The sequence below is a fragment of the Ursus maritimus genome, unplaced genomic scaffold (genome assembly GCF_017311325.1).
Source record: "Ursus maritimus isolate PB19 unplaced genomic scaffold, ASM1731132v1 scaffold_1, whole genome shotgun sequence".
Classification (NCBI taxonomy): domain Eukaryota; kingdom Metazoa; phylum Chordata; class Mammalia; order Carnivora; family Ursidae; genus Ursus; species Ursus maritimus.
Genome location: NW_024423343.1, coordinates 103,081,217 through 103,108,595, shown reverse-complemented (window position 1 = coordinate 103,108,595; position 27,379 = coordinate 103,081,217). Strand labels below are relative to the sequence as shown.

At 39.4% G+C, this 27,379-nt stretch overlaps 1 protein-coding gene across 2 annotated transcripts in view; it reads right to left on the bottom strand.

The window, feature by feature from the left end:
• The window catches only part of CNTNAP5 (contactin associated protein family member 5), a 772,957-nt gene that overhangs the window by 291,323 nt on the left and 454,255 nt on the right, over positions 1-27,379 (bottom strand). For both annotated transcript variants that reach the window (XM_040619104.1, XM_008686098.2), the window contains exon 11: positions 20,071-20,177. In XM_040619104.1, coding sequence (XP_040475038.1) covers positions 20,071-20,177 — 107 coding nt within the window. The remainder of the gene's footprint in view (positions 1-20,070; positions 20,178-27,379) is intronic.

Here is a 27,379-nt window from a genome sequence, read left to right as displayed (position 1 = left end):
CGTCATTGTCTTAGAAAATTGAAAACTGGATTGAGAAGCTACCCAATTTTCACCGCACTGCAATTTCCTCTTCTGTAAAATGTAATAATACTGTTTACCTCATGAGCTTGTTTTGAAGAGTAAATGGGATCATGGGAACGTGCATTTAAACTGTCTGATGTGTTGTAGGTGCCTGAGAAATCGAGGAGGGGCAAAGTGAGAGGAAGAGAATAGAAACTAGACAGAAACTATAAATTAGAATATTGGAAATACTGTGGAAGAACTCTTCAGGATTCCCAAACACACTCTGAGATGCTTTGAGAAGGAGGCATGGATTTTCCGGGAGAGGAGAGAGGACAAAGGCATTCAGAGCAGTGGACGAGCAGGGGTAATAACCATGGCCTTCCACCAAGACAAGCCATATCATCTCGCTGTATAAAGAATCTTTTCTGAGCACTTGCATAGACCCAAGTGGGAACTCTGTGCAAAGGTTTCTAGAGGAAGAAGACGCCATCCCTGGTCAGACAGTGAGGGACAGATAAGATACAGCGCAGAAAGATATGTTTGGGATCGAAGAGAGAAAGAGGCTGGGAGATATAGTCACTTTGTTGGTTAGGTAGTGTATACAGCTTCCCAGCAAGAGGGTCCTGGAGCCTGATTTTATCATTCACTGATTCTGCCATCACTTTTTATAAATATGCATATTAAACTGAATTTAATTCCCATTTTAGATTGGATTAAATCTTCAGTTATCCTTTTGTCCTTGTCAGACAGGTAGAGATAAAGCCCCTGATGGGAAACTGTTTTAAGTGGATGGCTTGACTGGGGAATTCGCCTACCTCTTAGAGTCAAATACGGGTTCCCAGAATGGACAAAGCCTGGAAGCAGCCATCACCCCCACCTCAGCGTTGTCCTAAAGAGGCCGCTCGCTATTTGCATGTTCTTCTATTCCCTAACCACGTGCCTACAAACTGACAGACAATATAGACACTGAGGCCTTCTGACCCAAAGAAAACCAGCTCACTCAGGATGGCACGCAACCCCTCGGCACTGAAAACCGCACCAGATTTACACAGCAACCTCAATTTATAGTCTTTCCAGATCGCTTGCATGTCAATCTTTCAAGATTCATTTTAAGGCAGATTTAAAGTAGAGAAATTTCACCATCTGTTTTAATATGTAACTTAAAAACTTGACTCCTTCTCTGTAAAAGAGCCCCAGCTTAAGAATGTGCCTTGTTCTTGGACTTCGGAGTGGATTCCCTGTAGTACTAGTTATACTGCAACCTGACAGTCACCTTTTGGGAAGATGGCCTCTGCTACCACGGGGATAATCTTCGTCTTTCTTGGATACCCATTATGTGTATATATAACAATCTTTTCCTCACATTTTTTTTCCTAATAAGTTTGGATTTCAAGGCATCTGTTTGCCTCCTATGCCTGCCAGGTCTTCAGGTTTGAGGGAATGTCTCCTGACTGATCATTACCTGTGAGCTTTCCTTTTTTTGTGTAGTCCCAGCTTCTGGAAAACTTAACTGAAGTTGTCCAATTTCTGTACAAACTCTCAAGCACTTTTTCTCAGTCACTGCTGCCTGAACTCTGCCTAACCTTTACCAATATTCCACAAAGTCCTTAATGAGATTGTTTTATGTTGTCATGCTAGAAAATTGAAAATGAAAGAGCTTTGATTTCTGGGAGGAATCACATAAGGGAGTCTGTGCACTCCCTTTTATTCTTTGTCTTCTAATTAGAAGATTTGAGGGTGTGTGTGGGTTTTTTCTTTTTTTTTTTTTAAGTAGGAAGAATGAGGCGACTAAGAGAAGATTATCGCAAAGACATTATTTCAACCTTTGCTTTTTTCCCCTTTCACTTTTATTCCCACCTTAACATGATTTTAACTTACAATTAAGAAACCTGAAATGATCTCTACTAATCGAGAAATAAAAAGATCCATATTGTTCAAAGAAGACTTTTGAAGAATTGGAAAGTATAAGAGAGGCTATCCCCACCCCAAATTGATAATGATGCCCAGCTTGGTTGCCCATTGCCTCCCCACGAAATCTGCCCAGTCAACCTGCTCTCCTTATTGGCTCCCAAGGCAATATTGGCTATTTGTGCTCCCCTTTATTATCTCTATAAATGTGCCATGATCCTTTAGTGAGAGCCTTTGAGAAGTGAGACATTCCTTCTGCTACCACGACTCCTTTCCTTAAGTCTTCCTTACTTGTGCAAACACCTGTGTCCTGTAAGGACTTGCTGCTCCTCACTGGTACCCCATCCTTGGGTACACCAAATTGTTCTGATCTCTAGAATCTTATCTATTCCACTTATTTAACAAAGAATTAACCTTTGTTAAGAATTAACCTTAACCTACACTATATGTTGGCTAATTGAACATAATAATAATAATAAAAAAGATTAACCTTAACTTACTTAACAAAAGAATTTAGCAAAGAATTAACCTTCATAATCACTCCATATGCATAGATTTTTGCCCCCCAAACACTCTATATATCTATATCTATATAGATATCACATATACAGATATATAGATATAGGGATAGATGTAGATATAGACACAGATATGGATTATATGCTTTCCAGCATTTTGACCAAATGAAACCGTGAAGCATATTGAAGGCTGTGAGGAGTAGGACCGAATATTCATAAGGCTCTCCTATCATTTGCTAACCACCACTGGGGCTTTAAAAATGTTATTTCTATTTTCTCAATAAATAATTATCAGGCTGGCAAAAATCCAAACTTTTGACAACGCTCTTTGTTAGTGAGTGTGTGGAGAAACTGGCACTCTCACGCGTTGCTTGTGGGAGTGAAAACTGGCTGAAGGCCTGTGGAAGTCAATTTGGCGATATATAGCAAAATCACACCTATCCTTTGACCTGGGAATCTCTCTTCTGGGAATTTAAGCTACAGATATACGTGCAAGTGTGTGAAATGGCATCTGTTCAAGTTATTCATTGTGCTTTTATTCATATGGGATTAGAAAAAAAAAATCAACAAAAGCCTATCAATCCAGGCTTTATGCAATGAATTATGGCACAGCTCTCCAACTGAATCCCAAACAACTGAAAAAAGAATGATGGAACTCTTTATGTGCTGATATGGAAAGATGAGCTCTAAGATAGATCGCTATTTGAAAAATAGTGTGTATAAGATATATTTGTATTTGCTTGTATTTCTATAAAGAAACTCAGGTAGAAGACACAAGTTACCTATAACAGCCTCAGGGCAGGTCTAGGCAGATAGAATAAAAATCAGTTTTTCACTGAATATCTTTTATATGAATTGATTTGTGAACACAGTACCTATTCAAAATTTAAATAAAAAATTCAAGCGTCATTTTAATATATTTAAAATCACATTCTTGGGGTGCTGGGTGGCTCAGTTGGTTGAGCATTGGCTCTTGATTTCAGCTCAGGTTATGGTTTCAGGGTCATGAGATTGAGACCCACATTAGGCTCCATGCTCAGGGAGGGATCTGCTTGAGATTCTCTCTCTCCCTCTCCCTCTGCCCCCCCTCTCCCTCTCTAAAATAAATCAATAAAATTGTTTAAAAATTTTTTTTTAATCACATTCTTAAAATCTGTGGAGTGACTTCCAGTTCAGATAACTTAGATTTGTTCCTCTCTGATCTTCCTTGCTAACTACAACTATCACCTTAGAAAATAATCCAAGAAGTAGCCAAAGGGGACTCTGAGATGTGGAAAGAGGAGGGTGACGTGAGTTGGGACCTCAGGACTGAAGGGATAACACAATAGTGATTCTATACCTGCCCGTTGGCCCAAGAAGGTGACCCAAAGCCAATATTACCTGACCTTAATGTAGCACAGAAGGCAGCTCAGATAGGATTATCCTCCCCTGACACCCAGCCCACTGAATCAAAAGACACTTCCTCTGACAACACCAGGCGAACCTGGCAATGCCTGGCAGAAACTGGCACTGGAATTCCCCACTACCAATAAGTGGCCAGAGGAAGGTGTGTCCTTCAGCACTGGGGCTGACACTCATCTTCCTCACCAAAAGGCATCAGGCAAGCCAGGCAGCACCTACAGGACAGCTCCTGTCGTGGAAGAAAGCAGACAGATAGGAAGCAGAAGAATCAGCTGCTCTATCCAGAAACACAAACTCTGGTGCTTCCATGGAATACTACTGTGCAAAGAAAAAAGGCAACAACCTGGATGAATGTTTAGGAAATTATGCTGAGTGAAAACAGTTAATTCCACCCACATATCCCTTCCCCTCTCACAGGTCCTCCCCTGCCACCTTTTTAAAATCCCATCTCTGATTGAAGACTGAAGACTGAATGCCTATCATAAAATGCTCCTTTTAAAATCTTGCATTGGGTTTATGTTTTGTGATATAAAGGAATCAAAAGAATGTTTATCACCTACAAATAAGAAGAAAATCTGATTCTTTCCCAAGATTATATCAAAAGGGAGAAGAAATTATCTTCATTAAATAAAATGTAAAGCAAGGGTAAGGAAACAAATACAGAGTTGTGTTTAATTGCATAAAATATCACCTGGTCAGCATCTTAGTTACACCAGGGCTGATGGTGGTAACATTGTAACTAGTATTATTAAGGTGCTAAACAATCCTATATGATATCAGCTGTAACAAGAGAGTGGTACCATATCAAGCAGAAGTATGACGTGGTAGACATGGTATTTCTTAATATGATGAAATGAATATAGGTACGAAGGTGACAGTTGGGCAGACAGTAATGGCCAATTTTATGTGTCAACTTGGCTAGACTATAGTCCCCAGTTATTCAGTCAAGCACTAATCTAGGTACTGCTGTGATGGTATTTTGGAAATGTGATTAAAGTTCATAATCAAATGACTTTAAGTAAAAGAGATCATCCTAAAATATCTGGATGGGCCTGTTTCAATCAGTTGAGAGGCCTAAGAGCAGAGCTGTGGCTTCCCTGAAGAAGAAACTGCACCTGTGCACTGTAGCTCCTGCTGCTGCCTTAGTATTCTAGCCTGCCCCTCCTGACTGCCTGCCCTACGACTTCAGTCTTGCCTTGCCAGCTCCCATACTTGCATAGGCCATTTTTGGGGGAATAAATCTCTTAATACATATCTCCTCCTGATTCTGCTTCTCTGCTTAAACCCTGCTGACTAATGCCAATTGTGTTTATCATCATCATTCTTCTTCGTTAGTAAAGACCTCAGTCCGTAGAAGTCAGTCTCCTTATTTATCCCAACTCCAGCCAAGTTAATTTCACCCTGTATTCTTGACCCTCCCCCACTTTCTCTGGCTGAGCAGATCACACTTACCTATCAGGTGTATCTCAAGTCTAGAATTACTGAACATTCCCCTCTCCTGCTTCATGTCTCATCTGGTCCCTCCTGCCCGATGCCTATATTTTTATCTTTACCTATAGTCAATTAGTTATTTGACCATGTACAATCTTGAGCTATCTTCTGAGTATATAATATAGGTCCCCACCATTCCTGCTAATTTTAAAGTCCTTGAGAACAGGAATACGATCTTCAATTGCTCAGGTATCACCCATTTACACACCCTTGATAGAATATTATGTTGTATGGAAGAGTGATCTGAAAAGAGGAGAGATTGTCACGAATTGGTCCTAAACGAAAATAAATGTCTTCATTAAATTCTAACATAACAGCAGTCAAAATAATGTATGGGAATCACCTATGTTCACAGATTTGGGGATCAACTGTGATTATTGTGTGATAATAATAAATATACTATCATTGCTTAATGTAAATAAAAGCAATTTCTTTCCCTGAGTATTATTACCTAAATACTTTCTGAATCCAGTCATTACAGGAACTATGGAGACCACCAACAACATCCTTAGTTAAAGGCAACTGACATGTGATGTAGGGGGAAGAAAATGATGTCAAGTCCTGTTCTTTGGGGAACTTCTCAACACCCGGCAAGGGGCTTAAATGGCAGGTTGTCCATGGTGGGTTCACTGAAGACACAAGAAAGACTAACCAGAGTTAAAAGAAGGTACATTCTAGCTTCTAAGAGAAACAAATCTTCTGCCCACCAGAGAGGCACAGTAATAGCAGAAGGTATTGATCACCCTGGTTCTACAGCATCACTTGAGGAAGGATGTAAATAACATACTTGTACTGAAAGGTCCCTTCCAAACATAGAAATCAGCATCTGTTACTAATCTAAAAGCTCTCTACAGAAAACCAGAAAAGGTAAAAGTGCAGAGGATTTATGACAGAAAGTGAGTAAATCAAGAGCCCCCTAAACAGGCACTGCACCTGATGCTCCAAGGTGATCTCTCTATTTATCACCAAAAATCATCAAAAAATCCCAAGATATAGACATGATTATTTCTAGAATTTAGAGATGAGAAAACCAAGTTTCAAGGACATTGAGTAAGTTTTCCTAGTTACTCACTTAGTAACTGTCAGAGCCTAGATCTGAACCCCAGGCAGAATTATTTTCAAAAACAATTCTCTTTTCATGCTTCATCTCCATAAAACAAAACAAACTTAAAAGCATTTATTGTCTACTCCTTTTGACAAACCCCTAGGAATGTCATCGGACTGAAGAGGTCTCTTAAGTAAGCTAGAGAGCCTAGGTCCTTACTCTGATGGCCTGTGAGCTCCAGGCATCCCCAGACTACAGGTTACATAACAAGTGATTGCACTGAATGTCCATTTAGACAACATGCAGCAGTGAAATCAAATGCTAGCAGATGGATTCACTCATTTCCTCTTTCAGCCATCAAGACAACAGGATCAGGGAGACAGGAGCAAGGGAATGATTGCCAAGGTCTTCATCATCACATTAGCTGCAAGCGGGAAATCTGCGCTGCCAAAAACTGACTTTGACAACTCCTCCGTTGACAGACTAATAAACTCAGTTACATGTCCCGCTCTGACGATGGACAGCTTTATTTGCTTTTTATGTTTTCTACATATATTTACTTATCCAAATGTCCTTTTTGTGCTAGTATCTTAAAATCTTGACTACAACTATACCACCTGAAAGGTGATTTACAAGCCCTTTTGAAAGCTAATGGTAGGAGAAGAAAGGGATAAAGAAAGGGAGGGGGGTATGGGGCACCTGAGTGGTGCAGTTGTTAAGCATCTGCCTTCGGCTCAGGGCATGATCCCAGCGTTCTGGGATCGAGCCCTGCATCAGGATCCACTGCTGGGAGCCTGCTTCTTCCTCTCCCACTCCCCCTGCTTGTGTTCCCTCTCTCCCTGGCAGTCTCTCTCTCTGTCAAATAAATAAATAAAATCTTAAAAAAAAAAAAGAAAGAAAGGGGGGTAATCAGAAGGGGGAATGAAGCATGAGAGACTATGGACTCTGGGAAACAAACTGAGGGCTTCAGGGGGGAGGGGGGTGGGGGAATGTGATAGGCTGGTGATGGGTAGTAAGGAGGGCACTCAGAAGGGAGAATGAAGCATGAGAGACTATGGACTTTGGGAAACAAACTGAGGGTTTCAGCGGGGAGGGGGGTGGGGGAATGGGATAGGCTGGTGATGGGTAGTAAGGAGGGCACGTATTGCATGGTGCACTGGGTGTTATACGCAAGTAATGAATCATGGAACTTTACATCAAAAACCAGGGATGCACTGTATGGCGACTAACATAATTAAAAAATATTATTATTTAAAAAAAGAAAAGAAAAGAAAAAGAAAGCTAATGGGGGACTAGACATGGGGGTCACTAAGAAATGTGCTCTGAATTCAAAGCCATATCTTCAGGTCTCTCGTCAAGGTAAAAACAGGAAGTTTCTCCTCATGGTGACCAAGAGAAAGCCTAACGGATGCCATGGGCTATGATATGGTTTCTTATCTTTCTCCTTTCAGTGGAAAATACACACAAATACACTTCAAGGAAGTATGAAGTGAAGTGAAGCCAACAATGTGAAAATTAAAACTCCATTCTCTCAACATTTATTCCAGAGCTGATGCTAGGTATTGAGGACACAGGCATGAAGAGAAGCCCAAGTGCCTGTACTCAAGGAGCTTAAACTAATGCTTGATTACCCAAGCAGAGTGTTGAGGCAGAGTAGAGAATTCTCTGGAAGGAAAAGTCAGGAAAAACATTCAGAGTCAGGGGTGCCTGGCTGGCTCAACAGTAGGGCACGTGACTCTTGATCTCAGGGCTGTAGGTTCAAGCCCCACGTTGGGTGTAGAGATTACTTAAAAACACACAAGCAAACAAACATTCAGGGTCAGGAGAACGGAGGTAAAAAGAATTTGATGCACTTAGGACTGAAAGTCAATCAGATCTACTATAATACGGATACATATGGGGCCATTAATGAAAACTCTTTGTGACTTATGAGGGCTCCAGGGGATGAAGAGCCATATTTACTGAGCTGAGAAGCAGAGATTTTATCATTAAGATAATGGAGAGCCATGAAGAATCTGAAGCTGACAAGTGATATACTCAGAGTTCCTTTTAGAAAGCAAGTAGCACAAACTAAATTTTGAAATAACCCTAGAATTTCATCACCAACAACTTACCTTGGCTAGATACACACAATGATAAAATTAGAGACGACAAGAATATCCAGGTTTTAGTCCTGCTTGGGTCTTGTAATTGAATGTGGTTGGGCTCTGCATTCTAAACTGCTCTAAACCCAGGGTCCTTCCTCTGAATACTTGCCTTGTCCCTCATTTTGGAAACAAAATTATGTACATATATAAGAAGAAAGAACCTATAAGGAAGGGCTAGACTTATACTTGTTAAAGGGATTTCATGCCCATTGATTAATGAATTTCTCCCGGGAGCAATAAGGGACACGTTCTATCATATTCCCTTGGTATATGGTGCAAGTGAGGCTCAGACTGGTGAAATAACTTGCCGTAGGTCACCGTGCTATTGTGTCATGGAATTTTAATGGATAAAGAAATATTTTCTAAATTTTATCTCTATATTACACAGTCAAAATATTTTTGCAAGTTTCAAGCTGAGCACACTAAAAATTCTTTTGTTTCATGACACGTTAGATAGTCCAGTCTCACTCTATCATTTAAAGTAAAATTGGCAGGGGCACCTGGGTGGCTCAGTTGGTTAAGCATCTGCCTTCGGCTCAAGTCATGATCACAGGGTCCTGAGATTGAACCCCTTGTCAGGTTCTGCTCAGCGGGGAACCTGCTTCTCCCTCTCCCTCTGCCTGCTGCTCTCCCTGCTCATTCCTTCTTTGTCTCTGTTAAATAAATAATTAAAAATCTTTTTAAAAAATAAAGTAAAATTGAGAAACTATTTAAGTGATCATGCTGTCTCTCTCATTCTCTTATTCCTTATTCCTCTTATTATTCTTTGAGTTGATCCATTCCTTTTTTTTTTTTTAAGATTTTATTTATTTATGTGATAGAGAGACAGCCAGCGAGAGAGGGAACACAGCAGGGGAGTGGGAGAGGAAGAAGCAGGCTCCCAGTGGAGGAGCCCGATGTAGGACTCGATCCCAGAACGCCGGGATCACGCCCTGAGCCGAAGGCAGACGCTTAACGACTGTGCTACCCAGGCACCCCTGAGTTGAACCGTTCCTGATGAAAACCACGGCAGTTTAACTCTACCAAATGCTTCAAGGGCAAGATGCAAGAGCTTTAAGCATGTGTGACCCTTACACCCTCACATTTTAACTTGTTTTACTTCGGAAGATTTTTCGAGGTAACACTGTAAAAGAGTCCTTAGTGTTTTCTAAACCACAGTCAATAAATGGGCTATATGATCTATGCAAATGATATCCTGAGCTAGAACATAGAGAATGGCTAAGATGAGAAATAGCAACAGCGGAGTATGATAACAACACACTGAAGAGAGTCAGCACGCTCGTCCTGAGTCAAACTGTCAGTGAAGATCAAAATAATCTTTCTTAGTGACCATGTATAATCCATATATAATCCACATTGTACCCCTGAGGAATATGGGTTATATGAAGTATGTGACTTGCCTAAGGTCATTTGTGGCAGAGACGGATCTACCTTCTGGCCCCTTGAGCCCCAGCTTGGACATGGTGCTTCTCAGTTTTGCTAATGGTAACACCTGTGCCAGAACCTAATATCTGTTTAGCATTCTACAGTGTAAAAGATCTTTTACAGTCATATGACTTGTTAGCATTGGCAGATAAATTACTGAATGTCTCTTACATGAAAATATACATAAATTTTCACAAACATACTTTTAAATACATAATAGATAGCATTTAACATAGAAATGCCAAATTGCAAATATGGTGCTAGATGTTTCTCATTCCTTAGCTGTAGTGCATATAGTAACTGTTTGAATGAGTTATTATTTTAGATATCAAGCAACCAAGGCTGAAAAAGTTAAGTAATTTGCCCAAGACCAGAGAGTTGTAAATATGACCCAGATCTGTCTGGATCCAAAGCTGAGGCACAGATGGAAAATGCGTCTTCATATATTGAGTTTAATATGTATGTATCCAGTCCAGATTACTTCCAACTCATGGGACATACCAGAGCTTTATATTTCTATGGCAATTAGTCTTCTGTTGATTGAAATACATTAAAAATAAATGCTCATTGTTCCTGCTCAGTGTTCAAAGTAAATATCAATGGTTCTCCAAAGGAAGGCAACATCAACAATTAAATTATCTCCAGTTAATTATATTCTTTCATATTTGGGGATCTTTTGTTGCTTCTAAGGATTTGGAATAAAGCCAAAACTTGTGATTACATTTCTTGCACATTGTCAATCCAACGTAAGTATTTGAAGTTGGCTTTACTTAGCCTCAATTAATGACAGGAAGGGAAAACGAAGGGAGAGATGGAGAAAAGAGGAAGGAAAGAACAAACAGAACAAATTAACATGTAGGAAATGACTGTGGGAACCTCTTACATCATTGAGATTTGTTCAAAAGGAAGAAAATCGATTCGAGGTGAGTACGAAACCTTGATTTCCTCCTCCTTTCTGGTAAGAAGTCTTTGTATCAGTTTTGTTTTTAAATCATGTCATGTTCTATAAAATATTTAAGAGTGCTCTTTCTTCCACTTAGAGACATAATGTGAAGAGGAAGTGCTTTCAAGCCATCTAGAACTCGGTTCAGATCCCACTTCCTCTAGCTCTGTGGCTTTAAGCATTTGGCCATAAAAGAGATATTTACATCCATGGGTCCTCTACCGTGCACTTGTGTGTGCCATATATTACACAAAAGAGATGCACAAAACATTGGCAGTTTGGTAAGGAAAACAAGAACAAAACTTTCCATGTTAATATGATGGAATAAATTCTACTTGAATGGTTACCAAAGGAACAAAGTGGAACAGCAACTAGGAAAGGTCCTGGGTAGGTTTCCAGCAGGAGTTGATGAGGTCACTTGGGGCAAAAAGAGATTTTGTCAAGAGATCTGCACATGTAAAGACCCAGTTGTTTGAAGAATTGCCACAGTCTAACAAGGTCAAAGCTAAGAACTGAAGGGTCCTCAGAAAGTGAGATGACATGGGTAAGCCACCGAATATAATTCATGGCCCTTAAAATAAGCTAAACAAATGTCCATTCCCTTGCCCCTAGGCTAGTGCCTCTAGAGAAACCCAAATATTCTCAGTGCTCATCCTTATATCAAATCCTTCCTCTGGTTCTCACTCTGGAAACACTCTCCTAAGACTTCTCTGCCTAACCACATCTGGCCCTTGTGTACCCAATCAATCCTTTGAGAACTCTTTCCATCCCAGCTCAGCCTGTTCCAATCTCTTTTTTCACAGAGAAGCAACCACCCTGCATCCTTACATACTGCTTTCTGTTACTTGTTTATTAATGAATGCAAAGATAATGGTCTTTTTTCCTGAAGGAGAATGAAATCATCTCAATGGCAGGTAGTGGTTTGGAATCCCCTGGATCCTGACAACACCTGTGATAGTCATCAATTCACAAATTTTCTTGAAACAGCAAATTCCAGTACGTTCTAATACTTCCACAGTCACAGATCGCCTCTAGAAAAATGATTTCTTTCTTTCCCTTGTTGTGCTTTTTGGCCACTTCTTTTATAAACACCCATCTAGTCATTCAACAACCCCAGACACTATGATGAAGTAATCTGGGGGTTATCGCTCAGACACTTTTGTTTATAATCTATTCTTGGAACACTTCTCTTTTGCCCTTCAAGATACCACTTTCTTTAGGCTTCCCTTCTCTTTCCCCACCGTTCTTTCACAATGTGTCTCATTTGTGTTTTTTCTTGAGTCTTTTAAAATGGTTTACTTTGTAGATTCCACCCTTGGCCTGGCACACTTGAGTGACTTCAGCTACTCCAGAGGCGTCAGGCACTCCACACCTCACAATTCTGATCTTCTTCCCAGACTTCACTCGCAGATTTCCAGCTACTTCAGTACCATGAGCACCTCTCCAGACTGACACTGTTACCCAACCTGAACTGATAACAGCATCCACTGAATCTCTTCCTCTATCTGTTCAAATAGCAGCTAACATGGAACAGGCACTTTTGCATTTGCCAGACGTTGGGCTAACTACTTTAGGGGGATTATTTTATTTAATCCTCATATTCCATTATGTGACTGCTATTATTAACCCCATATCACAAATAAGGAAGTTAAAGCACATAGAACTCACATAACTTGCCCTAGGTAATACAGCTTGTAAGTTGTAGGACCTCAATTTGACAGGAGGCTGTCAGGCCCAGGCAGACCTAGGAACCCAGTCACTACATTCTTCATTCATGAAGGCTTCCAAACTAAAAAGCTAAAAATCATCCTTCTCCCTGCTATATTCGATTTGTCTTCAAGTCTGTTTGATCCAATTTTAGATATGCCTTTCAAGTCAGGTCCCTTCTTTCTAGCTGGCTCTGACTCTCATCATTTACTGTCCATACAACTGCAAAGAGCATCCAGTATCTCTTCCTTGCACCCACATCTCCGTCTTCCAACTTCAGTGTGTACTTTACAAAACCATCACAGTTATAATTCCCTTAGTAAGGAGGGCACATATTGCATGGTGCACTGGGTGTTATATGCAACTAATGAATCATCGAACCTTGCATCAGAAACCAGGGATGTACTGTATGGTGACTAAGATAATGTAATAAAAAAAACATTAAAAAAACCAAAACCTGATAAGCAAAACACAAACAATAACAAAATAAATATTAACAAGTCATTCCCCAGAAATAAAGCAAAAGCATGAAACCGTGGCTGGCTCCTAAATGTTCAACAGAGAGCCACGCTCCTTCTGAAATGATCACCCATCCTCTCTCTGGCTGCCTTTCCTGCCTTTCCATCTTCCCCCATTGCACCTTAGATTCTAGCCATGCTAGGCATTGGAGAGTCCTCTCTGTGCTGTGTGACCATGTCTCTCTGCCTTTGTACATTTTGCTCACTCTTCCTCCTTCTTGCTCTTATTCTTTTGCATCCTCTAAGGCTCTGCTCCAAGGTCAATTGCTGAGAAAACTTTCCCACCTCCCTGGAAAATGACAGTGCCCTTGCCCCAGGAACTCACCATTACTGTGTGCATGCACGTGTTTCATTTATCCATTGATATATACAGCAAACAGCACATTTCTACTATGTGTCAGGTATTAGACAAGGGGCTGGAGACACAGAAAAGATTCAGACACCATCCCGTCCTTATGGAGTCCCCATCTAATGGCGCACTGAATGACCCTTTCCCACTTAACTGTCTGTCTTACCAATTACATGGTATGCCCTTTATGTCACCAATTCCTTGGATATGTTTAGTACAAATATAAACAAGACACAGTTCCTTCTCTAAAGGAGTTTATAGTCTCAGTAAGGGAGTTAACATAAATAAAAATAATGATGACACAAAAGACTGTGGTTAGTGTCGTAAAATGAAGCAGGGCGTGGATTCAACAATTCATTACTCTTATTTATTTTTTTTCTTCTCCTTTAGGTGTCTAGTTGTAGCTGGGAACACCTGCCAGAAGGCACTGGGGGTTAAGTATGAAGATGAATTTTCTTTAGATATTGATGAGAAACCCACAGGATAATATTAGGATATGAGTTGCTCTGAGTTAAGAGCTGTAAGTGATGCTTTTAAATAAACCTCTTATTACCAGAATCCTCTACCCTCTCCAACCTGTCGCTCCAACCACAAAATGCTATACAGTTAGAGGACCATTTACCTACTGCTAAAACAGCAAAAGTGTTATCTCTCTGTGATGACTAGTGTAGAGTCTGATAGCCAGACAACTTGACATGTTCCTAATCAATACCTGACTATTGACTGCCCAGTGGGAGAAGCACTATATCAGGCTTGGGAGAGGAAGAAAGCTGACATCCTCTTGCCCAACTGCAAAGTGAGCTAAAAAGTGAGCATTGTTAGGATGTCAGAGGCTGCCCTGCAAAAAGGGATTAGCACAGCTGCGGAATGGTGAAGGGATCCTGCAAAAGGCCCACGTGAATGTCATCTAACATAGTGAGAAGATCAAGGACAATCCCAGTCAATAGGAGACATAGAGAAAATGATAAGTAAGTACTTCTATCACTTATTAGGTCCACTCAATGGGAAAGGAATCATCAAATGCATAGGTATGACCAGATGTGCTTTCAAAAGGTACTTTGGAGTGATGAAATAGAATTCTGCGGAGACGATCTTATGTGTAAGTGACCTAAAAAACAAAACAAAACAAAACACCTTTTTCTTCATCTGGAACTCATCAAGAGGGTCAGTAATAATTTTCATTTAAATATGTAAATGTTTTGGTAAAAATGCATGTCTAACAGTTTTACTCGTAATAGTAAACCAATTCTGGCAGAGAAGATAAAACAAGATATCAGAAAATAGTGATCAGAGTAAAAAGTGTAGCAGGACTTTAGGAAAGCAAGCTGAAGATATGAATCAAGATCCTTAACACTATTCATCATCTTTAACTCAGTAATGTCATTGCTAAGGCATTCTAAGAAAAAAAAAATAGAACACGAGAGATTTAAAAATTATTTAAACACAAAGGTGCTCACTACAGTGTTGTTTATAATAATAAATATTTGGAAACAACACAGGCCCCCTCTCCCCTAAAAAATAAAAAAATAGATTAGAATGTTTGAATAAAGTCATTTAATAGATTATTTATTATGTAGTCATTAAGGTGGTATTTATAGATATTGCAATAGCACATAAAAAGCTTTGGTTATAATGGGAAGTGAGCTCAGACTTCCCCTAGGGGAAAGTGCTTCATAAGAATACCATTTGGGCTTTGGGAATGAATGAATAGAGCTATTTACTTTTCTTTTCTTGAGCCAGGGAAACATATGCAGTATTCCAAAATATAGCATAGATATTCCTAACAACATGTCTTGGCTCTTGCCTGTCTGTTTTCAATAGGCTTCCCTATTTCTTTTATTCATTTTAATTTTGGCTGTCTATCAAATGCTATTTCATCCTACTTTCTTTCATGATGATTCCATGATTATTCTACAATACAAAAGCTTCCTCATGTCTTGGTCTTCTAGAACTGCATTTTCAATTACAGTACCATGATATCTTAGTGTGTCTCAAGCGATATGAAGGAAGTCACAGATATCACATCACTAAGTTCAACAGAGAGGTTTGCAAATGTCTTACTTGTTTGAGAAAGGAAATAAGATACAGGGCTTGCGGCACCTGGGTGGCTCAGTTTGGTTGGGCTTCCAACTCTTGGTTTGGGCTCAGATCATGATCTCATGGGCGTGAGATCAAGTCCCACATTGGGCTTCAAGCTGAACACAGAGTCTGCTTGAAGATTCTCTCCCTCTGCCCCTCCCCCCACTTGTACTTGTGGTCTCTCTCTCTCTAATAAACAAATAAATATTAAAAAAAAAGATACATCCTTTCTGATGGCTGAGTAATATTCCCTTGTATATATGGACCACATCTTTATCCATTCATCTGTTGAAGGGCATCTTGGCTCCTTCCACGGTTTGGCTATTGTGGACAATGCTGCTATGAACATTGGGGCCCATATTGCCCTTCTTTTCACTACATCTGTATCTTTGGGGTAAATACCCAGTAGTGCAATTGCTGGGTCATAGGGTAGCTCTATTTTTAACTTTTTGAAGAACCTCCACATTTGCATCAACATGGATGGGACTGGAGGAGATTATGCTAAGTGAAATAAGGCAAGCAGAGAAAGACAATTATCATATGGTTTCACTTATTTGTGGAACATATGGAATAGCAGGGAGATCGTTAGGAGAAGGAAAGGAAAAATGAAGGTGGGGCGGGGGTGGAACAAAGGGGAAGATGAACCATGAGAGACTATGGACTCCGGGAAACAAACTGAAGGTTTTAGAGGGGAGGGGTGGGGGGATGGGCTAGCCCAGTGAAGGGTATTAAGGGTATTGCATGGAGGGTATTGCATGGAGCACTGGATGTTATACGCAAACAATGAATCATGGAACTCTACATCAAAAGCTAATGATGCACTGGATGGTGACTAACATAACATAATAAAAAAGTTAAATCCCCCCCAAAAAAAGATACAGGGCTTTTCTTTCTGGCATTGTAGCCAGATTCCAACCATTCAAGTCCCAGCTTCACTAGCTATGTGACCTTGAGGAAGGTATGCAACTTTTCTGGACCTCAATGTGCTCATCTATAAAATGGAGACAGTAATATCCATCTCACCTTATCATTACATTGTAGACTACGCATTAGGCTCCTGTAATCAAAACCTCTTCCTTTTAATATTAACTTGGATTCATGGTATATCTTGACTAGGATATACCCTAAATACTTAGAATTTTGGCTTTTAATACACAACCTTCCAAACTTGCACACTATATAAAACCAAGAACCATGGTGAACATCTCTGGTCGTCTGAAAGCTCTGATCATTGGTTGGGTTGACAGGACTTATGTGGACTGCAAATATTAATATATCTTCAGTTATTCCTCTGGAGAATAGGATACAACATAGAGAAGAAAATTCCTAATCAAAACAGCATAAAGACATGACATAATGGTGTTGAGTGACAGTTTATGGGATGAGAGTCTCACATTTCCACCTAATATGAGGAGGCTGCCAGATAGCATAGGAATTGTCCACATACTCACCACCTCCTTCTTGAACAGGTGGTTTTGAGTAAAGTGTGTTTGAAAAATAATGTAACTTATACACCCAAGTTCTTTATGTGTTATCAGGTAAGGAGGAAAGAAAATTGAAATGGCGTGATGATATATTTACTTTTAACAGCACCCTGCTCTGCCTAGAGACTTTGGGAATTCCCATTTTGCTATTTCTTAGAGTCCATCATACTCTCCCCCTCACCCAGATTCATCTCTTATCCACAAAGGCTGGACAGAAAGAAGTTAATCCTATCTGTCCTCAGCATGTTGGTTCACATTCATTTGAAAGCACCCATAATGAAAAAATAAAACAAACCGAGAAGAGCTTGAAGAGACAGAAGACTAAGAATACTCAAGAAATTATCAGCCTTAAATAGCATGATAAATATCTTCTAAATCTGAAGACTTTATTTGGTGTTCTGACTGTGGATGACTGCTTCAGGGAAGTATGCCTCAACCCACCAAGGACACTGCCATTTCTACAAGAGTGGAGCTGTGAACTTGCTTGTTTTATTTTACCCGAAGATATCCTTTGTGTTGTCTTTGGCATTTTGGCATCTCTCATCTTTTATGTCCCACGTTGGGGGCACCTGCGTTTTTCCAGGCAGGAAAGCATGCCTTGATTCACTCAATTTACAAATCTGACTCAAAACAATGGTCCTCACCCAACTGGGGAAGGGGAAAAAAATGAGTTAGAGGGTGACACATTCCTGAATTACACAGGTATACCAGGTGTGTCTGCCAAACCTCAGAGCCATCCAACTACCTCTGATTTCTCCTGGCTGGGTGCCCAGAAGGGAAGAAAGAGTTTAACAATGCTGCGACCTATAGTATAGGCACTGAGCAATTTCACAGCAAGGGGAATCAGAAGGCGTTATAAAACAGAATGGTATTTTTTAAGACCTTGTGTGTTGAGTCTCCTACTCATCAGCTTTGACAGCATTCTTTTAAAAATCAGCACCTCACCTCTATTGATTTTCAACTTCACAGTTTTTTTTAAAAAACATGGAAATATTCTATTTTTAACCTTATGGATGGAGAAAATGAAAGAAGAATAGTATCCATAGAGATGAACTCCTCAAATTAGTGTTAAATTACTTTAGGAGAAAGTGAACAGAATCAGCTTGAAAAATCATAGACATGTTGTCATGTGATTTGGCCAAAAATTGGATAGCTTTGACTTAAATCTCCTTCGAGGTCCTCACTATTACATCAATGGCTATTCTGGTCATCACTGTGCTTCTTACAAGAGCACTGATATGACAATCTGGACAGTACTGTATACATCATGCAATGTGTCTGTGTATGTATACATTGTTCTGGGCTACTTAAGGATGATATTTCTGGAACTAGGCTCAACACTTATAGATTGGTATTCATTGGGAATTGTAAGCAAAACATGTAATTTTCTCCTTAAAATGGCCCACAGGATTTCATTAAATTTCCCTTATAAGGTCTGTGAAGAAACTGAGCTCTGGAGTGATACAATCATACCCTTATTCAAGTACAAGAGCTAGGTATAATCTAAATCTCATCTCTCTTAATCCAGTGCTCCCACCACTGTTACAAATTTCTGAATAGAAAATTGTAAGTAATACACTTCATTATAAAGCCAAGTGGTGCTTTTCAGTTCCATAGGGATCCAACAGCAGTAACATCCTGTGATGACCTTTGGGCTATGTCTTCTCTGATTAGATTAGACACCTCTGTGGGCATCATTTGTCAATGCTACCTTACAAGGCACAGAAAGGGGGTAGAAGGGCTGAGAGGTCTTCAGGGATGAGAGTGATGACACTGCCCACCCTGGATCAGAGTCTGATCTCAGCCATGCTGACATCTCCCATTCATTTTCCAGAATTTAAGAAGCCCTGGTGAGTTTTGCCCCAAGTGGACCTCACTGTAGTCTTTAGCAGCTCCTTGGCTTTTTTTTTTAAGTTTTTTTCTAGCAGGTCCCTCTACTACCTCCTAAGTCAATTTCACAGCTCACATTTTCGATGAAATCTCCTGCAACTATAGCCAGCACCTTCAGATTATGTCTTTCTAAATTATACTTACAGTTCACTTCACACAGTTTGACACACAATTCTCTGCATGGCAAACCTCTATTTTGTCATGTGTTTTTGTTTGGTGACCCCAACGGGACTATAAAATTACAGTAATCAGGGCTCGTGCTATTTATTTGTTTTTTACTCGTCACCCCTTACTCTTTGTGTGTTCCAGTCTGCCTGGCTCCCTGCTTCGTCTCTTCCCACTTCTTCTCATTGTCAGCACTCTCCAGCCACGCAAAACCACTTAGATATTCAGTTTGCTTTTGCTTTTCTTTCTCTGCAGCATTCCTACCAAGGATCAGCTCAGGCCTTCTATATGAAGCCTCCCTAACACCAGAGTTCAGTCATCTGCACTTAACAAGATGTGCTTGTTCTGTCCTCTTCGATCCCATGGCAAGCCTGCACTTCCTCTCCTCTTGAATTCAGGTGAACACTCATGACGCTACTTGCCCAACAGAATGTGAGCGGAAGTGATGTTTGCCACTTCCAGGCAGAAACTTTCAACAATGAGCACATGCTTCCTTGTGCTTCTCTCTGCCATGGCAACCTTCTAGGTGACGGAGTCTCTGTAAGCATCCCAGAATGAGGACAAAGTGGGAGAGGGGCCTCTGCCAATGGGAGATGAGCACATAACACAGGCAGGACACAACGACTGGCTACTTAGGCCACTGAGATGTTATATTGTTTCTTACAACAGCGCACCTGAGCCCATCTAGACAATGTACTTGACTTAGTGGCTCTCCTTTGTGGGCGTAGGCACATTGTCTCACCTCTGCCTCCAACACTGATTCCACTTCCTGTCTGTGCTTCTGCCAAGCCATAAACTCCATGAGGATATGACCTGTATGCATCTATCTATCCCGCATGGACAGCATGGGATGGGCATATATAACTGCTTCTCAAGAAACACATGTTGAATGAATGAACATTCATTCAGTGCCTGCCCCATGCTGAATGCATCCTGAAGTTAACACTGGTATTCCTGGACGTTTGCCCATTCTGTGGGGGAAATCATAACTACTCACAGTTATGGCAGGTGGCACCAGAGTAGCCTGTGTTACTGCAGTTACAGTAGAAGGTAGTCCAGGACTGGGAGCAGCTTCCTCCATGCTCACAGTAGTTTGGTAAACACCTAACGGAAGATAAAGCAAAAGCAAAAAAAAAATAAACCAACTCAGCTGAAACGAAGGGAAAAAAACAAATATCCAACTGCATGAATTGATAGTAGAAATCGGTCTGTTGTATGTCTATACCTATGTCAGACTTGAGCAACAGAAAAATAATTCTATGGCTTTACCACACGAGGTGGGTCCATCTAGCACTATTGTGTAATGAAAGGCTCAGAGCTATTTAGGCAATTACATTAAGCATTTCAACATTGGGGCAAATTGCCATTGGCTTAAAGTTAATTTGAAGTCGTCAGAATCTATAAGATTTTTCATTTACTATAGAACAAAATGTACAGATTGTGGTTTTACATTTTGGAAATGTTCTACATTTTTAAAGGGAAGTGGAAAGGGGCAGATAATTGAGGTCACTGTCCTCATGATTCTCTTTTGGGTGGTGGCCAGCAATCTATTTTAAACTACACATGAAATTTGAAAAGATGGTATCTGCTCATTTAACACGCAAGGAAATTCTGTCATGTCAAAAAATGCCAACCCACCCTTAAAATGAGGCCTTTACTACTTACAATGAAAACAGCATGACTATTCTGAAAAATATTTTCACCACACACGTTAAAAATGCTCTGAAGCATTTGTAGATTTTGACCCCGCAATCACAATTACATGGCTTTATCTTAAGCATATATTTCAAAATATAAAAACTATGTATGCTAATTACCATCATTCACAAAGAAGTCATGATGAATCAATATAAATGTCCAACATTGGAAAATTTCTTAGGGACGTTGTAGTACATAAAATTAATGGGCTATCATAAAGCTACAGCAAATGGTTAGCAAAAAGGATTATAACAGGCTGAGACTGGATTAAGTGAAAATTCAAGGTATGAAGCGTGGCCACAACAAAGCAAACTAAACACACTGTATTACAAAACTGATAGGAAGGACAGATGACAAGCATCACTTGAGGTAACAGGAGTGAAGGCAATATTCCTATCTTCTGGACAGAGATCATGGGCTTTAGGGTCACTTATATCTGAGTTCAAATCCCAGCTCAGCCATTTGCTGCATAGTGACTTTGGGCAATTCTCTTCACTTCTTACATACATGATTTAAAATCTTTACATGGCAGGTACTATTGTGACCAAGAAATAACCTGGCAAGTGCTCAATACTTGTAATGAACAAAATTAAGAGTAAAAGCAGTGATAAATACTGCAATTCTTGAAACAACCTTTACAGGGAAAAAAATCCCACGAATTTAAAAGGGGAGAAGGTGTGAGCAATGAAGTTATGGAAGTGGTCTAATATAATAAAAGGGTTCATTGTGTAGCCTCTGAGAATGTGAGGCAAGCAAAAGTAAGATGATTTATTCTAAATGTCCTATAGAGGTAGGAAACCCTCCAGCAATGATTGTTTCAAAGCCCAGAAACTAATATCCCTGCATATGTTCAGACATATTATTAGAAATTTTCCGCTCAGCACTGCAAACATGCAATTGTGCTGACAGAGCTTATGTTTTGGAAAAGCATATTGGTAACTCCATGGTATCCAACTATGGCTTAAAGAACAGAAGGGGGAAAAAAAGAACCTATAAATTTTCTACGGAACATGTTCACAGAAACCAACCAATCAATACATAAACAAAAACAAGGGGTGCCTTCCCTAATTCAGATTTTATCCTTCCTCTTGATTCCTATTCCCAGCTCCTGGTTTTGGTAGAGAGGGAAAGAAACAGATTTGTCACTGAGATGGACCAAAGCCCCGCCCCCCACTCACCTTGTGAATAAGCAATCCATTGCTTAAAGTTACAAGTTACGAAACTTGGGAGCATCAATGTCCTCATCTACATATTCAAGCAAGGACCTCTGCCTCAGGGTGCACCCTGACAGAGAGCCTATGGAGCTAGCCTGTGAAAACCCATTCATCCTACACCTTTCTTCCGTTACATCCTAGCACCTTCCTGATTCTGAACTGTGCTGCTCCTGCAGTGCATTTTCTCTGTAGATTTTCCCTCTGGAACTGTCCAGTTCTTATATTCCTGTCTTTACCCCTATCCAAATCCATTCCACTTCCCTTTCCCCAACACCAAATACACACACACACACACACACACACACACACACAAACTCACATGTATTCCATGATTGGCAAATTATACTATTATTTGCTCCCCTTCCTTCCCCAACATAAAGTTAATTGCTTTAAAGATGGAAGGCTTACATCGAAAACCGGGGATGTACTGTATGGTGACTAACATAATATAATAAAAAAACATTATTAAAAAATAAATAAATAAATAAAGATGGAAGGCTTAGGGGCACCTGGGTGGCTCAGTTGGTTGAGCGTCCAGCTCTTGGTTTCTGCTCAGGTCATGATCTTAGGGTTGTGAGATCTAGCCCCATGTAGGGCTCCACACTCAGCGGGGAGTCTGCTGAAAACTCTCTCTCTCTCCCCTGCTCCTCCCCCCATGCGCGCACTCTCTCTCTCTCTCAAATAAATAAATGTCTTAAAAAAAATAAAGATAGAAAGTCGAGCAAAGCCAGGCCAGTTGGCATTAAATCCTATAGTTTTTTTGGTTTCAGTACCAAGAAGGTTCAGATTGGACTATTTTTAATGTCTGAAGCTATAAAATGGAAAACTTAGAAGTTCTCAGGGGCCACATTTTCAAGTACAAGAAGAAAGCTTGCATGCAGTGAAAGAGAGAGAGAGAGAATGTTGGGGAACAGAATGCAGCAGAAAAGACAGATGGAAAGTCCTGACGTACTTGGGTGGCTGGTTCCTGTTCCAAGATTTGGTTGCACTCCTGAACTTCCTGAGGTTTGGCTGTTTTAATCTGTATCACATGTTGTAAGATAACCTGAGATCTTTCTAGAAAAACCCCCATTCCATTTGGGCTGGCTCAAGCCGAGATTCTGTGATTTTCAACTAACAGAATCTTAACCTTTTGTAAAATAGCATTCTTTAAATACAAAAAGAAATGAGAACACACATTTTCCCCTCTATTCTATACTTTAGAATATTTTAAAAGACAAGATTTCCAAATTCAGTTGGGCATGTTGTAGGAGGGGCCTTGGGGAAAATAGTAAGAAATATCTGGGCATTTTGAACACATCCTTAATAAGCCTCACATAGACTTTGTACTGCAGTGTTAATAAACTCAATTTACCAAGGAAAGTGTAGGATTGAAATTCATTGCTTATGATCACTTTAAAAAAATGATATATTTCTGAAAGAGAAAAAGAGTGCTTTGGTAAAGGAAAATCTAATATTCCTAAAATGAGGAGAAAAAAATTAATGGATGCTTCTAGCTTGGTTCATTTTGGTTCAACACATACTATGATTAGAAAAACTCATCTGTAAAGCTGACACTCAAAATAAAAGATGCATAACCCCAATGTGCTTATTTAACAAGGGCAGTTTTATGAGTATAATTTCCATATTCTTTAATCAGTTTATTTAAGCTGGTGCTTTGTTTCTTTTTCTGTCTACTTGCCATAAACTGAGCACTGAAGGCATGACCCAGAAAGAGAAGAGTGGAGGGGCTACCAAAATAAGAAAAGTCCATTAAGAGTGTCACAATCTTAGGGGTAAGGTCCTCAATTCAAATTGTTAGGAGATAAGCACTCTGAATTCCTATGTCCTAAATTTCTAATGACATTTCATATGCAGCTGGATCTGGATGGATGTGTTTTCTCCAGGTGCACACTGTTAAACAAAGAAAGCCTTCAGCATGATCAGGACACTTTCCTTCACCTTGATTATTGTCACCTTTAATCAGATATTGCAAAATGCAATGACATTTAACCAGGCTTGTGACTATCCTAATGATGTTTAACCAAACATTGTTTTCACGGATAATCTCCTAAAAAATACATCCACCAAAAGTCAGTCTAGGTTTGCCTTCTCAAAGGCTTTCTCTTACCAGCAATCTTGAAATGAAACTTTGACGTGTGCTCACAATCGTATCTGAAATGTTGCTTTAATGTTTTATTTCCCCTATTTGATAGTGAAGAAAGTAAGGCAAGATGAGGGTAAATAACTTACCCAAATATGAAGTGACAGAGCCAGGAACGTGAGCTATGCTACCTGTCACTGAAGCCTGTATTCCCAAGCACCATACATCCTCTCTCTACCAAATGCCAGTTGATCCACCTCCTTAAATGTGAGCTCTCAGCATGCATTAAGGCACCACTTCTGCAAAGAATGGGATGGAGGGGGCTTCACATAGTTACCCACTGATCCCAGAAATTCATTAGCAAACTTGAAGCTGTGAGGTTAGAGTTTTTAAAAATATTTTTGGTGGCTGAAGAGGTCTTAATGAGAGTGACAAATGGGTTAATTGGCAATAAATAAACCTGAACTAGAGAATGAAGGATATATTTATTATATAATTATCATAATGATATATAATTCGTTCTATAAATTCAGTGATGACAGGTGGGGAAAAGAGATTTTGATTCTATTTTCAATCCCTTTTCATGACCAAATTGTTGAATTCTTAAAATAATAAGAATTTCTTAAAATAAAGATACTGCTAAGACAGCCCCTGTCCCTGCTGTACTCTTGCTTTGATTTCTTTTCTTTTTCCTTTTTTTTTTTTTTAGATGACAGAGACTTCCTCTACATTTCTTAAGCCTATATGAGTTAATGTGATTGTTTCTAGTCTCTGCCTGCTTTCGGTAGAAAGAATGTATAAGTTATACCAAGCTAGACAAAGCTACTTAACCAATCCAAAAATTGAAGGCATAATGTTTAAAATAAACTTCATAATTTTATAATCCCACCAATAGAGAAAAACGCAGAAGCCCATCAAGGTCTATTAGCAAAATGGAAAATAAATTCAGGATCCAAGTTGGCCTTTGAATGTAGAACTATGGGCTTCATGGCCAGCCCACCAGGACGTCCTGGAGCCCTTGACCAAGCACCCATGGGTTCACAGCACTCAGGGTGTTCCCCCAGCATCAACAAGGATCATGCTCATATCTCCATCACTTAGCATAGTCAGTGCCCTCTTTAGACATGAAATTTTTAAACCTCCAAATTTCCGAATTTAGTATCAAAAGTTTATGATAATCAAAACCTTAGTATTAATGTTTGGGAGTTAAGAAGGAATAAGTTATTGAAAGAGAAAAATGGTCCCAAAGCTGATCTCAGCCAGAAACTTCTGTTGATGTAACCTACATCTTCCTGGGAAGAAACTAGTATTTTTGACTTTGATAAAATGCTTTACCATATTTATAATGGACTTTAATAGGATAAAGACCAATGTCGGTATGGAAATCAGAGGGCGAGAGGAACCATGAGAAACTATGGACTCCTGGAAACAAACTAAGGGTTTCAGAGGGGAGGGGGGTGGGGGGATGGGTTAGCCGGTGAAGGGTACTAAGGAGGGCACGTACTGCAAGGAGCATTGGGTGTTATATGCAAACAATGAATCATGGAACACTACATCAAAAACTAATAAAGTACTGTATGGCGACTAACATAATATTAAAAAAAAAAAAAGACCAATGTCAGTCAATGGGCAACCTTAAAAGGACCCTAACTTAAACAGTCTTGTAACAAGTCAAGGACTGTAATTATAATGAATTCAATTTTTTTTAAATTCAGTCTAACAAAGGATATCTTTGAAAGGCCCCCAAAAAAGTATCCTCAAAACAGCTCCTGCTAAGAATAGATCTTTGAATTGGCCTGAGATGGTTCTTTTCTCCTGTAGCAAGATTATAATAAAACTTGGAGAAAAATTTAACAGTTCTTTGGTATTTGTAATTTTTAAGGGAATTTGGCCTATTTAATATAAGCCTTGCAAACTTCAGTATAAAAAGTGAAGAATAACTGATTTAGACCTTAAAAATCTTCCTTAGTACAATATCTAACATAAATTTAGTTCACCAAAGTTAAATGTTCATTTTCTGGATACTTAACTTTAATAAATATTTGTGGCATTCTCTCTTATAATGCAGTAAATTGTATAACTTGGAAAGTAAATAAATCATATTATAAACGTAGTTTAATACATTTGAAGGTATTTAAGTAACTAAATCCATAAATGGGATTAAGCATTATTGAAAGGGCTTTTAGACCTGAGCTCTAATATTTGCTAGACTTAATAGAATACAATTTTATAAACTGATTTTTTAAAAAGTAAAAAAGAAGACTTTAAAAAAACAAGATTTTGAGCTCATAATTTTAAGAAAGTCAGTATCACTCTTTGAAACAAAAATAACCTTACAGGGCATCTTACCTGCATAAAAAAAATCCTCCTTTGTGCATACCATGCTGTCATCATACCTGTGTTGACTGATTATTCAGGTATTAAGTCTTACCTTCCTAACCCACTTTATGGGGGAGTACAGTGTCATCCACAGGCTCTGCACAGTGCCCCTGAGCTTCACCCTGAGAGCAACTTCCCTTTGCTCAGCGCTGAATACTGGTTCTTCTGCTTCTGTGTGTCTCCGTCACCGTCACCGTCACCGTAGTGAGTACTTTTTGGTTGAATACAATAGATTTTAGGTTCAATCTGTTAACCAAATTCTCCTCCCTAATGTCTTCATCTCCCCTAAACAGTAGTGAGGTAAATCTCTTTAAAACTAGCTATCCTTGGATTTTATTTTATTCTTCTTAATTTGCAAGTGTCAAGGGAAAAAGCATTACCTCCTTTAATTTGCATTATTTTTTTTAATATTAAATAGTTGTTCTTTTAATTTTCTTTATGTTTTGTGAGTATTTTTTCTTATTTCATACATTATTCCTCTACAGTCTTTCCTAGTGTTTCCCTATTATGTTCCTTGTTGTTCATGTAACTTGTGAAGGCCATTGCCACTAATGCAGTGTCATTTCCAAAATTTTGATTATGTATGTACTTTGACTTAGCAATTCCACTTCTTGGAATAATGCCCCAGAAATACTTACACACACAAAGATATATGCAAAATTACTGGGGCCCCTGGGTGGCTCAGTCAGTTAAGCATCCAACACTTGATTTTGGTTCAGGTCATTATCTCAGGGTCCTGGGATTGAGCGTCAGGCTTCATGTTGAGTGTGGAGTCTGCTTGGGATTCTCTCTCTCCCTCTGCCCCTCCCCCAACTCATGCATGTGTGCTCTCTCTCTGTCTCAAATAAATAAATAATAAATAAATAAATAAATAAATAAATAAATAAATTCCTTTAAAAATATATATGTAAAATTATTATAATTACCAACAA